Below are 15718 nucleotides of genomic sequence, written 5' to 3' on the forward strand. Positions count from 1 at the left end.
TCATGCTGGGCCGCGGGATTCGACTCCGCGCTGCCCGGGCGGCGCGGTCGAGAGAGGATCACGCAGACAGGTGGGGAGAGAGAGAGAGAGAGAGAGAGAGAGAGAGAGAGAGAGAGAGAGAGAGAGAGAGAGAGAGAGAGAGAGAGAGAGAGAGAGAGAGAGAGAGAGAGACAGAGACAGAGACAGAGACAGAGACAGAGAGAAAGAGAAAGAGAAAGAGAGAGAGAGAGAGAGAGAGAGAGAGAGAGACAGACAAACAGACAGAGACAGACAGCAGCAGAGGGAGACGGAGAGGTTAAGCACACAGATTGAGGCACAGACAGAGAGCCCTGTAGCTCAGAGCTGGGGGAGGAGGGGGGAGGCGGTTAGTCAGCCAAGAGACACCAGGAGCAGGAGGACTGATTGCAGAACGGTCGTGAGGTAGAGGGTAATAGTTAGTAGGAAAATATTAAGTGAGAGGAAGGTTTCTCGGTGGTCTATCTCCTTGAATTGACACCTGTCATTTTGGGCATCTGTTGTATGCCCAAAATGTATGTATGCCCCCCCCTAAACCCTGACCCCTCAGGGGGCCTGACCAATCAGGGGGCCTGACCAATCAGGACATACATTATCTGTAGTCAATGCGGATCCATAGTGATTTCAGTAATGTAATCAATAAAGCTACATCCTATGAATGATATATTCTACAAACATATATCCACTCATTGTTTACAAGGATACTGTCCCCACGCCAGAAACCAGCCAGCCAGCGGCGATACGCTAATCCACGTCACACAATATCCCAGCCAGTGAGAGCGGACTAAACCTTCTTCAGAGCTTTGTTTCTCAAAGTCTCCGGCCGACTAACTGGGCGGGGCTCAGCATTCCACAATGCCCATCGCTCCTCTGTCCGCAGTGATGGACGATGGAAACACTGCCCTCTAGTGGCGGTGGACACCGCGCTCCAACGGCCGCCGCCAGAGACGGATGGTAACACCTGGCTGGGAGAAGGTCAGGAATTGCCTCGCTTTTCCGGTCTTGAAAGCAAATTCCGTTCTCCTACTTCCTTTGAGCGGTTTGCCGGTCCGACCCACGCCCGGATTGTGTGTGCGTCATTTTGTGTTTGTGAGTTTGTGTTAGTGTAAGGTTGTGTGGTGTGTGTGTGTGTGTGTGTGTGTGTGTGTGTGTGTGTGTGTGTGTGTGTGTGTGTGTGTGTGTGTGTGTGTGTGTGTGTGTGTGTAAGTGTCTGTGTTTAAGTTTGTTGGTGTAAGTTTATGTGTGCTTAAGTGTGTTGGTCTAAGTTTGTGTGCTTGCATAAGTGTGTGTAAGTGTGTTGTTCTCGGTCTGTGTTAATAGTGTACGTGTGTGTGTGTGTGTGTGCACGTCTGTGTTAGTGTGTGAGGGGAGCGTGCTCGTCTTACCCGCGGTGGAGCGGCTGGGGCTGGTCTCGCGGCTGCAGCCGTGGCTCCGCGGGCCCCGGGGCCGGGCCTTCTCCGCCGGCCCCCCGCTGGAGGTGGGGGTGGCGGTGGAGACGCCCATGGTGGGCCTGGGGCCCCGGCCGTACGAGGAGCCCAGCAGCCTGCCTGGAGACCCCGAGCGACTGCCCGCTGCACACGCACACACACACACACACACACGTTTGGTTGGACAGACTTTAACAGGGGTCCATGATAGAGGTCAAGGGTGAGCTACAGGGGGGGGTACTCACGCTGTGATTGGGAGACCACCTTGCCCCTGCTGCGGCCCCTGGTGTCTGTGACCAACGGGCCGGTCCCCGCACTCTGCTTCCTGGTCCGCACCCGGCCTAAGAGAGAGAGAGAGAGAGAGAGAGAGAGAAAAAAGACAGGTGGAGAAAGAGAGAGAGAGAGAGAGAGAGAGAGAGAGAGAGAGAGAGAGAGAGAGAGAGAGAGAGAGAGAGAGAGAGAGAGAGAGAGAGACAGACAGACAGACATACAGACAGAGCGAGAGAGAAAAAGAAGTGCCTTATAACCATATGGAAATGTTACGTTATCATCGTTTTTTTTCAAATAAATGAATTTAAAGAAATAGCAGAACATCGGCCGTGGTCTGGAACATCACTTGACTTCACATCCACCACAAAACAGAAATGCAGAGTTGCCGTCGAGATCGTTTTTTCCTTTCCCTCAGCGGTAACCAACTGTCTAACGGAACAATCAATCAATGTCTGGGGAGTTAGCCGATCAATATCAGTTTGACCCGGGCTGTCTGCTGCCCGCCTCCTCCTTCTCTCCCCCACACCGGACCACGCCACCGTTCCGGTAGCGTATTTCGGGGTAGCGTGTTGTACTCTCCCAAGTTTCTGTGAAAAAGCTAATGGCGTTCGGGGAATCGCTTCGTGGCTAGCGAACCGCTTCCAACTGTTCTTGGTTTCTTTGTGTTATTGGTGATGAAACTATGTTGGCGTTTATGTTTCGAATCCATTGTTTGCTCTGACGTGTTACAAATCGGGGCCAAATCCCATAAGAAGTAGGGGTCTTTAAGTGGCTAGCTTTGTTTTTATGATCAGTTGAGACAAAGGAATGTCATTTAAAAAATATAACAGAACATAAAAACAAACCATGTGACTATTTCTGACGCTAAAGGGATAAACTTTTGTCTCTGAATAACTATAACTAAAAGGTGACTTAAAAATATAGCAATCATCTACATTGCTATCTAAACTAAATTACTCCCTCCATCTTCGCCTGGGCACGCTGTACATACCACAAACAAAGTCGTAAAGCGCGTCCCTCTTCCAATGCCAAAAGCATATAATCTTCGGCTATAGATGCACAAGTTTAACGGTATGTTCTCAGCGAGAAAGAAAAAAAACTTGAATTTGAGCAAAGCCATTTTATGAGGAACATTGCGCAAGGGCGACCTCGAGGTTCCCAACCTTGGTTTGATCACTTTTAAGTCAACATATGCATGCGTTTAAATCACATGTTTGGTGCCCTGAGGGCGTGGTCGTTGACAGTGGCTATAAATGAGCAGAGCTGGTGTTTTGAATCACGCAACGTGAAGTCACAAGCGCTCCTGGGACAAGGTAGTCCTGGGCCAGGCCTGGGGGAACGGGGAACACCGTTTCATCTCCCACTGGGATTTAGAAGGGGAAGATCTGTTTATTTTCTATTTTTACCACTGAGTCTATATGTGGTCATATGTACAGAGCAGGGCCGTGTCCAGATGGGGGAATGGGGTGACACATGCCCCCTCTATAATATTAAAGGATTTGACCTTGATCAGTCGATCCAAAATCAAACCGAAAACGGTTTCGTTTTAGCGACCCAATGCTATGCTATGCTATAAGTTTTCTATTGTGCAACATTTGATGGTCCTAGTTTGGGGGCCCTGACCGCTGTGGGTCAGGTTCTGTGGCACTCTAGGGCCGGCCCTGCTGCCCTCCACTGGACGTTGATCACGCTGAAACCAGTTCAATCTGGTTTCAGTGTGAAACCAGATTTAACTGGTTTGTTGTTGAATACAAAGAATGAAGAGATGGATACACCATGCGGCGACCGTGTCCATGCAGACTCGTTATAACATGTGACCGACACGTATAAACTGACTTGGAATAACAGACACACAAACACACACACACACACACACCCACTTAGGACCCCCCTGCATTAGAAGGACACACAACACAACGCAGCCCAGCTTACCCGCCTCCACCTTAGGAGACCACGAGTCATCTGAGAGGCGGGGTGGGGCAGGGGGGGGTGGGTTGAAAGAGATACAGGTGGTTAAGGGGTTAAGGGGTCAGAGGTCAGGCGTCATGGAGGCGACCCTAGTGCGTTGCCGAGGGTTAATGCATGTGTTAATACATGTGTTAATACATGTGTTAATGCATGTGTTAACGCATGTGTTAATGCATGTCTTAATACATGTGTTCATACGTGTATTGTTGCGTGTGTTAATGTCAGTGAACATCATCAGTGTTATGAATAATAATCCACCTTAAAACAACAACAATTCCTGTGTCCTCAACGGGGCCTCCCATTGGCTAGAGCCCAGCCGGCAGAGGGGTGTGTGTGTGTGTGTGTGTGTGTGTGTGTGTGTGTGTGTGTGTGTGTGTGTGTGTGTGTGTGTGTGTGTGTGCGCGTGCGCTCACCTAGCGAGGCGTAGGACCCCGGCGGCAGGGCGGAGGCGGAGCTAAACGGGGCGGCGGAGGGGGCGGCGGCCAGGCGCGTCCTGGCCGTGGCCGTGGCCGTGGCCGTGGCGTTGACGTCCACGTCGCTACGGGAACGCTGCAGGGAGGCGGGGGCGGCGGCGGCGTGGGGGGGGCGGGAGGCCTGGCCGGGTTTGGCTGACGGGACAAACATACAAACGGCTTCAGAAGAGAGAGAGAGAAGTAATGTACGCACTTAAAGCATGTCGTATCTGGTTATAGCACCTTAGCCATGTAGCGCCTTATCCTAGCTACCTTTGTTGTCGACGGGGATTGGCTTAATGTCGGGATTGTTAATGCTTTGCAATTGGTTCTATGAACATCCTCACTTACATTTAGCGTCTGCTCAATTGTCTCTCTGTGGGGCATCTGGTGAGGGCATGTTGCAGTGCGGTTTGTTTATGCAGAGATACTTGATGTATGTTCGTAGATGGTTATGAGATAGATATAGATAGTGTCCGTGTGGGTAGTTATTGGTACCTCTGGTCCCGCTGCTGCCCACAGAGCTCTTCACGGTGAGAGGCCGACTGGGGACACAAAGCACCCAGTCAGATACACAGCTTAATGATACATATATACATACACACCGTAAATAATACACACACACACACACACACACACACACACACACACACACACACACACACTTTTTTCCAATTGCAGGCCATTCTCCGATTCTTATTTGGGTTTAAGAATGTTTATGATGAATCGGCTTGTCTTGTTAGAAAGCACACAAATACACACAGTGTTTATAAACACATTCACTATCTATTGTGCACATCAGTACAGCCTTTATGGACGTAAAAAAACAGTGAATGCCATACAAATACTTTTACAAAACAAAAATTGTCATCACAAAGACCAAAGTGCTATATTGCCATTGATAAATTTGGTGGCAGGTGTGCTCACAAGAAATGCTCTCACTCAGATTTGGAACAACAAGTTGATTTCAACCAATGATATTGGTAACAGAGTATTCACTGAGGCCAGAAAAGTCTTTAAGAGGGTTTCATCAGCCAGACCGCTAGTGTCCTTTAAGGTCTGAGATAAGTCCCAGATCCATCAGATCCACGTCCCAGTATCAGTCTGGCTCCAGCCTGAGACACAGAAAGATCATTTCTCTGGCTCGGTTAGGGTGACATGATGGGGCTACGATCATTCAGCTGTCAATACCAGGCCTCACATTAGAGAGAGTGAGTGTGAGGGGGAGAGAGATCAAAAGCGAGAGAGAGAGAGACAGAGACAGACAGAGGGTTGTCTGTCTGTCTGTCTCTCTCAGACAGAAAGACAACCAGATGGGAGTGCACCACCATCAAAACCAACGGTGGGAGAACCAAAGAGCAATGCAGGAAAAAAGGTTTGAACTTGATAGAATAAAAGCTGGTAAGAATTGTAGCACAGAGGGACACACACACTCACACACACTCTTTTCATTTCTATTGCATTTCCCTTCCCTGAAAATCCATCACCGACCCAAAACGGGAAAAAAAACAACACCCTGTAATCCTTGCAGTCCCCGTAGCGACGGCGACCATGGTAACGAGGGCGGGGCCTTACTTGAGACTCTCCTGTGAGGAGGAGGACGAGCGGTCCGAGGCCGGCAGTGAGGCCTGGCTGTCGCCGCTCTTCAGGTGGGCCTGCAGGGCCTTCTGATAGGACGACTCCAGGCCCTGGAACAGAAGCTCCGCCTCCTGGCTGAAGTGGCCGTGGTAGCTCCAGTAGCACCTGTAGACGGCGAGCCACAGAGCGCACAAAGAGGCACCCAGTCAGTCAGGGACCAATCGCACGGAAGGGACCAATGAAACATGGAACCGCAAACGATAAACAAAAATTAAAGACGTAATTTATTTAGGATTGTATTTTTTTTCTTTTTGCGTTGAGGCTCTGATGCGTTGATTGAACCGGACGTTAACATACGGTTGTTTCATGAAAATAGCTTTCTGAAGATATATGGTGTTCTACTGTGATAAGCATGGACTGAAAACCTAGGATGCATTAAGCTGTCCGGACCGGTGTCAGTATCGACCGCTGCAACACAGAGAGGGCAGACCAGGTCAACAAGGTAGCTCATGAATACGCAGATAATGATCGCTAATGATGATCGTTTCTCTACGGGAACGGCCCGCCCACTTCTGAAGGAGCAATGAAGCCCAGTGCGGGGGCCAGACCGCGGTGTGACGTCAAACCAGCAAGGTGACATCACACACCTGGCACCACTTCCTGATCCATTAACAAACAGTGGCAGCGACCTTGGTGCCGTCCCAATAGAAATGAATGGAAATAGATTTTGTTATCGCATGAGCTTGAAACCCCTCAGAGTGCTCTGTGAGGGTGTTTGCAGAGTCATGCCACCGGAGGGTATTGTGGATACATTATTGATAGCGCAGTTAGAGTGACCTCTAAACACCCCCGAAGTCACAGTGTACGTACTCTTCTGATACTTAGTTCATACGCGGTTTTATACAGGATGTTATCATACGTCAGGGAAGCTGCCTTGTCGGTGTTTTGGGGGAAGATGCCAGCAATCCCTGAAATCTGCCACATTGTAACTTCCAATCAATAATCAATAATTCCTAAGAAATATGTAATTCGTCCCATCGCATCGTAGGAATCCCAGAGGCTCCAATAATATCGTGGCCATGTCAGGGTCACCGACGTAAGTGAGTCGCTCTGAAAGACGGTGTGTTGCCGTCTCCAAGTCATCCTCACATTCCTTATTTCTGATTGGCCGACTTACTTCCTGGCCACAGAGCGGGCCTCGGAGTCTGCGTCGTGAACCCCTTTCTTGATGGTATCCATGACAACGGCCGCATGTCTGCGGGACAGAAATAAACACACAGACACACAAACTTATTGAGGTCAAATCCCATCTCTGGAGTTGGTGTTACCACAGCAGTGTTCATGAACAGAGTGGGTATTGTAAGTACACAAAACCTTCCTTTGTGCTGCCTCTGTGTTGCACATGTTGAGCAAATGTTAGGCACTGGCGGCAATATCCAGTGCTAATAAAACTACTTTTAGGTTTGATTCTAGATTGATCAGCTGATCAGAAAAAGTAACCGTCCCCATATTTGGTGTTTGATCGATCACAACAGAAGCCATGGAGGCCGAGACGAAAGTGTGATGGATTGGTGAAAGATAGGAGTCGTACCCCCGCTCCTCGACATCAATATTTCCTTTGGATGCGTGCCACGTTCGTTCCCGCTAAAGTCATGTTTTTGTTTGCGAGATTGCAATTATCTTTTGCGAGCGTTGAGGCTTTAATAAACAGGACTGGGTTGTTGGGGAATAGAATTGGAATATGCATTGTGCTGTGTTAGCAAAAATCATAGCACACTATTCCTACCACACAGTTAACGACCTAAACAGTTAAATGTATCTTCTAGCTGTGTGGTCCCTCACATTTTCTAAATTAATTAAATCCTCTAGTCTAGTGTGTGTGCCAGGAATAAGAGCAACGTCTACACACAGCTAATGAACAACCCTCCGGTCGGGAGGTCTGCATGCATCCCTGAGCACACTTTGTCTACGCACGCACACACACACACACACACACACACACACACACACACACACACACACACACACACACACACACACACACACACACACACACACACACACACACACACACACACACACACACACACACACACACACACACACACACACACAGGAGGGCTAAATCGATAGCTGGGATGAAGCGGAGAGTTCCCCTGATGACAGCAGGGCGCGTCGGGTTTCAGACGAGAGGCAGGAGGGACAGGAAGCCCATCTTCCCCGGGCATCGCCATGGAAACTGCTGAGCTAGGGTCTGGGCGGGTTTTCCCGTCGGCCTGCTCAGCGAGCGTAGCGTTCATTCATGTTTTAGCGGCGATGCGTCTCATCAAGGTTCAGACCGTGATAATTAAGGGACTTGTCTTATTGCTCTTTAGGGGGATAGGCTTAGGGGGTGTGGTTATACACGGCCTGTGATGCCCTTTGAGACGGTAACTGGGATGAAGGGCTATTCAAATAGACTGGACATGGTCCCGTCGGTCATTAATGCTCAGAAAACAAATAAGCTTGTTTATCTTCCCAGTGACACGATTAAAGAGACAATAGCAATAGCATGCTGCTCCCCTTATCAGCCACCCGAAGAGCCCTGCTGCCCTTGCTGACGTCTACAATAAAACCCTCGCCTTTTCTTTAATTACAGGATGAGACTCCAGAAAAGTGATAGCTTTTAGCTAAGAAACTCATCCAGGTAAAAAATGGTTTGAAAAGTTATTAGTTCAAAACAAATCCATTCACGTAAGAGTTGGGACTCTCATCTTCTATAGTTATGAATCTCTTCAAAATTCCCCGCATTTTTTTTTTTGCCTTTACATTATTATCAGATGATGTAACTTTTCAAATCGTGAATCAGTTCTGAATCAAACCATGATTCAGACCATCAAGAGATCGAAATCGAATCGCCAGATTGCTAAAGGTTCACGCACCATATATATATATATATATATATATATATATACATACATACATAGGATCATACATCTAATACATATACATATGTATCCATACACATAATAAAGTACTGTTTCTCACCTCTCCAAAGAGCTGCTCTGCCAATCCTGCAAGATGATGTCCAGGAACTCAAAGCACTTCCTGTGAACAAACACAACACCGATCAGCGAGTGGGACCATCGCCATGGTCACGACCACACCCCTCGCCTCCGCCTATAAACCCCAGGAGGTCTGACGGACGCCTCACCTCCGGATGGCCACGGTCTTGCACACGCAGTGGGTGCAGATGACGGGGATCAGGCGTGGGAAGTGGGTGTGCTGCGGGGAACACACGGCAGTCAGCAGGCATACTAGCCGATCATGATCAGGGGAATAATACTGATCATGCACTTAACACTATCACATCTGTAGTAGTACTATCAGTAGTACTTGCTGCTAGATGGACACTACACTATGTTTCCTCTGTTTTGTCAGCAAATTGCAAATAGGAGATTCATTTGGAATGAAGTTCTCAGTTACTTTTTTACATTACACAAAGTTATTCTCCACCTACCCATAGTCAAATAGGAAGAATGGGGCTCGATTCAATCAAGCTAGCAGTTTCACCAAGCACCAAGATGCTGTTTTTTGCCATTAGATTCACTTCAACAAAACCAAGAGACACCGAAACGGACCCTTTGAACCCCTCCTTCACCAACAAGCTAGTCAATCTCATCTTCTTCCATTGATTTTGGCTAACTCGGTCAAATGCTAACTTGGTTCCAATCGAGCGTGCTTCTCGCTGGACTATGGGCACCGTGAGTAGCGGCACGTCGCTCACTTTGAGGATGATGCGGACGGCGGCCACCCCGGAGGTGGCCATGATCTTGGCGCTGTTGGGGAGGAGGTTGAGCAGCACGGGTATGGTGGCCTCGGCCGCGTGGTCGAACCCGCTGCCCAGCAGCAAGGACAGGTGGCTGCAGATCGACAGGAGCGTTTAGAAGGGACACACGGCACCATGATAAACTATTGTCGGCTACACTAGGTTAAGATGACAGAAGATGAACTAGGCTTGACTCGGATCAGCTGAACTAAACTAAGATTACATAACCGAAGACAACATAGGCTTATCTAAGATCAGATGCTAGCACAGATAAATCTAATAAATTCAAAACTAAGATAATAAAAAAAAGATGTATATATTTGCTAATTCAATCCCAAAGCAGGAAACACACTTTTAGAACTTGGATATCTTTCATTATATTGTTAACAGTGTGTGTGTGTGTGTGTGTGTGTGTGTGTGTGTGTGTGTGTGTGTGTGTGTGTGTGTGTGTGTGTGTGTGCAAGAGTGCGTGCAAGAGAGCGTGCGAGTGTGCACGTGTGTGTGTTTCTGTGTCTGTGTGTGTCCCTGTGTGTTTCTGCGTGCCTATGTGTGTGCGTGCGTCCGTCCGGCCGTGCGTGCGCCCTCACCCCAGCGTGATGCAGGCCTCCCTCACCACCTGCGAGCGCAGGTCCTTGGCCGACAGCTTGAACGCCGCCTCCATGAGCCGCAGCTGTTGGGGGAAGCCGTCGTAGTCCACCGCGCCGGCCAGCAGCAGCGAGCGCACCTTCCTCAGCTGGGGGAGACCAGGGGGCGGGGCAAAGGGGGGGGAGAAGGGGCGGAGCAAAAGGGGGGAGGGGCGAGGGCTTAGAATGGATCCTTTTCACAGAGGCGTCGTCGTAGGACACACACACAGGTGTCGCTCATAAGACTGATTGTAGGTCCGCTTTGGGCACGGCTAGCAGGCTTAACTTCACTAGTCAAGTCTAAATTAGGGCTAGGTTAGCATGCTAGCTGTACCTGTAAGTATAATATAGTGTTTGGGCTTCACAGTTTAGTAGGTGGGCTAGGTCAGCATCTTGGCTGTAGCTGTACGTATAGTATAGTGTTTGGGCGTTACAGTGTAGTAGGTGGGCTAAGATAGCATGTAAGCTGTAGCTGTCCGTATAGCATGGTGTTTTAGCTTTACAGTGTAGTGGGAGGGCTAGTTTAGCATGTTGGCTGTAGCTGTACGTATAGCATAGTGTCTGGGCTTTACAGTGTAGTAGTTGGGCTAGGTCAGCATGTTAGCTGTAACTGTATCTATAGTACAGTGTCTGGGCCGGGCGTTAGCATGTCAGCATGTTAGCCGGGCGTTAGCTTACGGCGGCGACGCGGAGCTCCCAGTCTCGCTTGTCGTCCGACAGCACGTCCCGGATCTTGGTCATGGCCTCCTCCATCTCTCTGTTGGAGTGGAGCTGAGGACACACGCAAACGCAGGATGTTCAGGATGTTCAGATGGATTTGCAATCCTATCACCAACCAGTTCTGAACGTTATGCTTGCTGTGCTAAATAACATCAAAACAGCACTCAACACTGTTAAACCAGAATAAGAATCTGAGAATAGCCTGCAATTGAAAAAGTGTCTGTGAGCATGTTTGTGACTGTTTGCCATTGTGACTGGGTGTGTGTGGGTGTGAATCTGTGTGTCTGTGTGTGTGACTGTGTGACTGTGTGTGTCTGTGTCCGTGTGCGTGTACCTGCACGGTGGGAACATCTTCAAAGGCTCGGAGGAAGTCTTCCTCGTCCACGGCCCCAGCACTGGCCGCGTCCTTCCCTGAAGAGACAATCAGAAAAGACTTCAGTGTAGCGAATACTAGCGTGCGGCGGCGGCGGCGGCGGCTAGTCGAGCTAGTCGGCTAGCTCGGTAGCCGCTAACGGCAGAGCGACCGGTAAGCGTCTGACCTGCGGACTTGGCGCTGGAGCCCGAGCCAGGCTTCCGGAAGGAGCCCATGCTCACCGCCTTCCTCCCGGACGCGGACACGGGCTTGGAAGACGAGGTGGAGCGTCCCCCGTCCACGGAGTCATCCTCATCGAAGTTCTTATCTGGAGGGAGGGAGGAAGGAAGGAGGGAAGGAAGGGACGGAGTGAGTGAGGAGGCGGTGAGGAAGGCGGAGAGGAGACAGGGCCCTAGTCAGAGGCTGGACAATCGGAGCTTTGATCGCCATTGCTTGACGACGGGCCAGGAACGCCGCGAATGTCGACGATCGCATTGGTTCTGCACGCCCACTCGGGGCTAAATCAACGGCAGCGGGTCTTTTGAAAGGCTCTCGGTCATTTCTGGGGAAGAAGTAGAAGCTGTGTTGTGTTCTTGGCAACAGCCACAGGTTTGATTTACCGCCATCATATAAACTGAGGCTTTGAGGTATTAGCGGGTCTGAGGAGATGCCTTTGGCACCGATTTAAGATAATGGGAAATCAGATCTGGCTCTGGAGGGTTGTGTTGTGTGTAATGTGTGCGTTACGAGTGGGTAATTGTTCGCGTGGCGGCGAGGGGACAGATTTCAGTCAGCCCGTTGCGCTGCGCTGAACCACGTGCTGATTGTCATTTAAAAGCCGTTACCTTGGAGATGGTACAGTCCTTTGAGACAATGGGTCTTAAAAAGGCAATATGTGGCCATTGGACGCGCTTGAAGGGCTCAAGGAAAAGCCAGCTCCCATATTTTAGTGGTTACATGGCCTGGATTCCCTCTCAAGGCATCTTACCATGAGAGGGAATACACAGAGGGAACCCTTCCCAAAATAATAATAAGCATTATAACATTTAGCAATCATCTCCTATAAAGCTACAATTTTAAAAACGCAGCATATGTTGCAGTGTCCACAGGTACAATCAGAGTTCACACAACTGTACTATGTAACATACTAACAGGACCATCCCTATCTGGTCCTGATGCTAGCACAGAGCTAACACCAGGACTATCACTATCTGGTCCTGATGCTAGCACAGAGCTAACGCCAGGACTATCACTATCTGGTCCTGATGCTAGCACAGAGCTAACGCCAGGACTATCACTACCTGGTCCTGATGCTAGCACAGAGCTAACACCAGGACTATCACTACCTGGTCCTGTTGCTAGCACAGAGCTAACACCAGGACTATCACTACCTGGTCCTGATGCTAGCACAGAGCTAACGCCAGGACTATCACTACCTGGTCCTGTTGCTAGCACAGAGCTAACACCAGGACTATCACTATCTGGTCCTGATGCATTGTGGGTCTGTGGCTACCAGCACACAAAGACACAAAGTTAAAGGCGAATCATTCAAACATAAATAATATAGATATCCCCCTGGAGCCCACGGGCAAAGAGCCCAATGGATGTGTGGTGGCCTGGCTTTTGTTTTGTTTAAAACAACTCAAAGGGACATGGCAGCGGCACAGCAATGCCAGCTGAGCACAGATTCTATTGTGGGTGGACGCCATCTTGTTTCGCATCCTGTTGTGCACCAGTTAGCCTCATGTAGTTGACATTGACACTAACACCGACTCCATGGGTCCCTTTTCCATTGAGGACTAGCTTTAAGGCTCTCTGTAAGGGAGGACACTAGTAGAAATGGTTGGCCAAAAGGGAGGATTCTGAAGCCTGTCCCCCATCACCCTTGCTCCAACTCATGGAGGAAACGCATGTGAAAGTGGCTCGTGCAAGGGGGGGGGGGAGAGAGATAACCAGACACCAGATTAACCCCCTCCCCCCCTCTCTTCCCCCTCCCTCACCCCACCCTGGAGGAATCTACCAGTCCAGCCCATCAATCCTCATGAATTATTAAAGGTGCATATTAAGCACACACACAATAACATGATGACAATAACATGCAGGATCACACACCAGTCACACAGAGGCGGACAAGGCAAGAGTCTCTCCCTCTCTCCTATACTGTCGCTACAGCCTTGTGTGTTACACAGGCTCAGTTTAGTGATGGGGACGTGGCTGTCAGTCCCACGACTGAAAGGAAAACAAAATAAAACTCGGGTAAGTTAAATAAGTGATCGGGTATGCTTCAGCCTGAATGCCCATAGGCACAGCCTCACACGCTCCCACAAGATACTGCGGGGGTTTCTGGAACATACCGCGAGCCTTCCACTGACAGGACATTCCACCACGCCACAGAACCCGCCAGCGGTCATCACGACAACAACGACGACGACAAGCGATACCAAAGCAGAACCCATTCACAAACAAACCAAACCGGCGTCACATGCCGTGTTCCCCAGCCAGATTGCAAAAAGGACAACAAAAGCAACAGACCACCACCACCACCACCACCACCACCACCACCACCACCAGCCCCACCCCCGACCCAGCTGCAAATGTGATTCCCCCGGCGCAACGACATAAACGTGACAACAGAGCTAGCATTCTGCCGCGCGACTCCCGCCCCCGCGGACAAAACAAAACAAGCCGTCTTGCAGCCCTCCCGCTAGCGCTGACACAGCCCCGTTCCTGGACGCCGGCGTGCTTCAGCTGACCTCACCCGTGCACAGCCTCCTGTGCACTGGGAAGGCGGGGCGGTCTCTCCTGAAGCAAGGCATCGCACCGGCGATGGTGTCAACCCTCCCCTCCCCCCTCCCCCACACAGACACCGGCATGTGCATGCGTCTCTCTCCCTCTCGCTCTTTAAAATGCAGAAGGCTGTAACAGTGTTTGATAAGCATGCAGCTCATCGCTGACTACCGACCGCGATCCCACGCCTCTCTCTCGCCCCTCTTCCTCTCTTCCCCCCCACCCCCCCCCCCCCCCCCCCCCTCCCCCCGCCAAGCGTCCATGCGTCTCCCCCATGCACCCCCCCCCCCCCCCCACATCATCCAGCAGCTTACAGGAGCAGATGCGCCGACAAACCAGCTTCTTCAGCATGCTGGCGGAGAGACAGGCAGGCAGCCAGCCAGCCAGCCAGCCAGCCGGGCGGACAAGCAGACAAGACAGAACACAGACACACACACACACAGACAGACAGACAGACAGACACAGGACAGACTGTTTCTCCAGGTGCTATTCCTCCGGTCCTCACATCGTCGCACGATGCTGCCAGCCAGCCCCACGCTCTCTCTCTCTCTCTTGCCCTCTCTCTCTCTCTCTCGCCCTCTCTATAGACTGAGGGGAGGAGGAGAGAGCGCGAGGAGAGGAGGAGACGGAAGGGAAGCAATGGGAGGGGGGGGAGGCAGAGGATGGGGGCGCGGAGCTGCCCCTCCCCCGGTGAAGTGAGCCACATGTCACAGACTGTGTGTGTGTGTGTGTGTGTGTGTGTGTGTGCATGGCCTATGGACACCGCCCCATCTTTCACACATGTGTGCGCACACACACACACGCATGTTTGTTTAGTGTGATTGATAGGGCAAGGAGTTCTAGCCCTTCTATCATTTTATCTGATGGGGGGGGGGGGGGGGGGATTCACTGTGTGGCCTTGGTGTCATCATGACTCGACAACAAGGGAAGAGCCAGATGGGTGGGGGGGAAGAGAGAGAGAGAGAGAGAGAGAGAGAGAGAGAGAGAGAGAAGAGAGAGAGAGAGAGAGGAGAGAGAGAGAGAGAGAGAGAGAGAGGAGGAGAGAGAGAGAGAGAGAGAGAGAGAGAGAGAGAGAGAAGAGAGAGAGAGAGAGAGAGAGAGAGAGAGAGAGAGAGCTTTAAGCATCAATGCAGAGTCAGCCTTCAACAATTCCCCCAGGCGTTGCTCCCACACAGAAACCAGTAACAATGCCGATCATTTCAGCTAACTCAGAAACTTCCCCACGGGTCAACAATTGTTTCCAAATGTATTGATGTGGAATTGGACCCGCAAGTCAAAGGAAAAAAAATCATGTGACCAAAACATCAGGATTCTGTTCCCTGAGGGGCGCCACCATTTTGTAGTGTTGCCCGAAATGTGAGTGACCATATCTGGTTTCCCAATTGGGTGCACTACTCGATACTTATAATGCACAGCAGAAGAAGTGTACAGCTAATGCACACTTAATCCCATGATGCATTGCGTCATTGGTTAGCAATGCATTGCTATAAATAAATATTAAGGCTGTTAAGCCATTTGAGACTGTTATGGTGATCAAGGGCTACACAAATAAAATTGAATTGAATTTCATTTAATGGGATTAATCCAATAGAGATGGACCTTTACAGGTTTATTTGGCCAATGAGCTGTCACACAGAACATCTTGCACGTGTTGCCTTGTTTCTGAGACGGTGATTGTTGCCTAGTTAGTCTTCTACCTAGTGTTCACTATGTAGTGA

General features: G+C 50.2%; 1 protein-coding gene across 1 annotated transcript in view; it reads right to left on the reverse strand.

The window, feature by feature from the left end:
* LOC132455171 (CLIP-associating protein 1-B-like) overlaps positions 1 to 15718 on the reverse strand; it is a 175487-nt gene that overhangs the window by 20177 nt on the left and 139592 nt on the right. The window contains 14 exon segments of the mRNA XM_060048936.1: positions 1401 to 1586; positions 1688 to 1783; positions 3645 to 3674; positions 4094 to 4288; positions 4631 to 4677; positions 5708 to 5875; positions 6888 to 6965; positions 8738 to 8797; positions 8904 to 8974; positions 9477 to 9612; positions 10106 to 10251; positions 10820 to 10912; positions 11196 to 11272; positions 11401 to 11541. Of these exon segments, the coding sequence (XP_059904919.1) occupies positions 1401 to 1586; positions 1688 to 1783; positions 3645 to 3674; positions 4094 to 4288; positions 4631 to 4677; positions 5708 to 5875; positions 6888 to 6965; positions 8738 to 8797; positions 8904 to 8974; positions 9477 to 9612; positions 10106 to 10251; positions 10820 to 10912; positions 11196 to 11272; positions 11401 to 11541 (1524 nt within the window).

The sequence above is a fragment of the Gadus macrocephalus genome, chromosome 4, assembly GCF_031168955.1.
Source record: "Gadus macrocephalus chromosome 4, ASM3116895v1".
NCBI classification, from domain to species: Eukaryota; Metazoa; Chordata; class Actinopteri; order Gadiformes; family Gadidae; genus Gadus; species Gadus macrocephalus.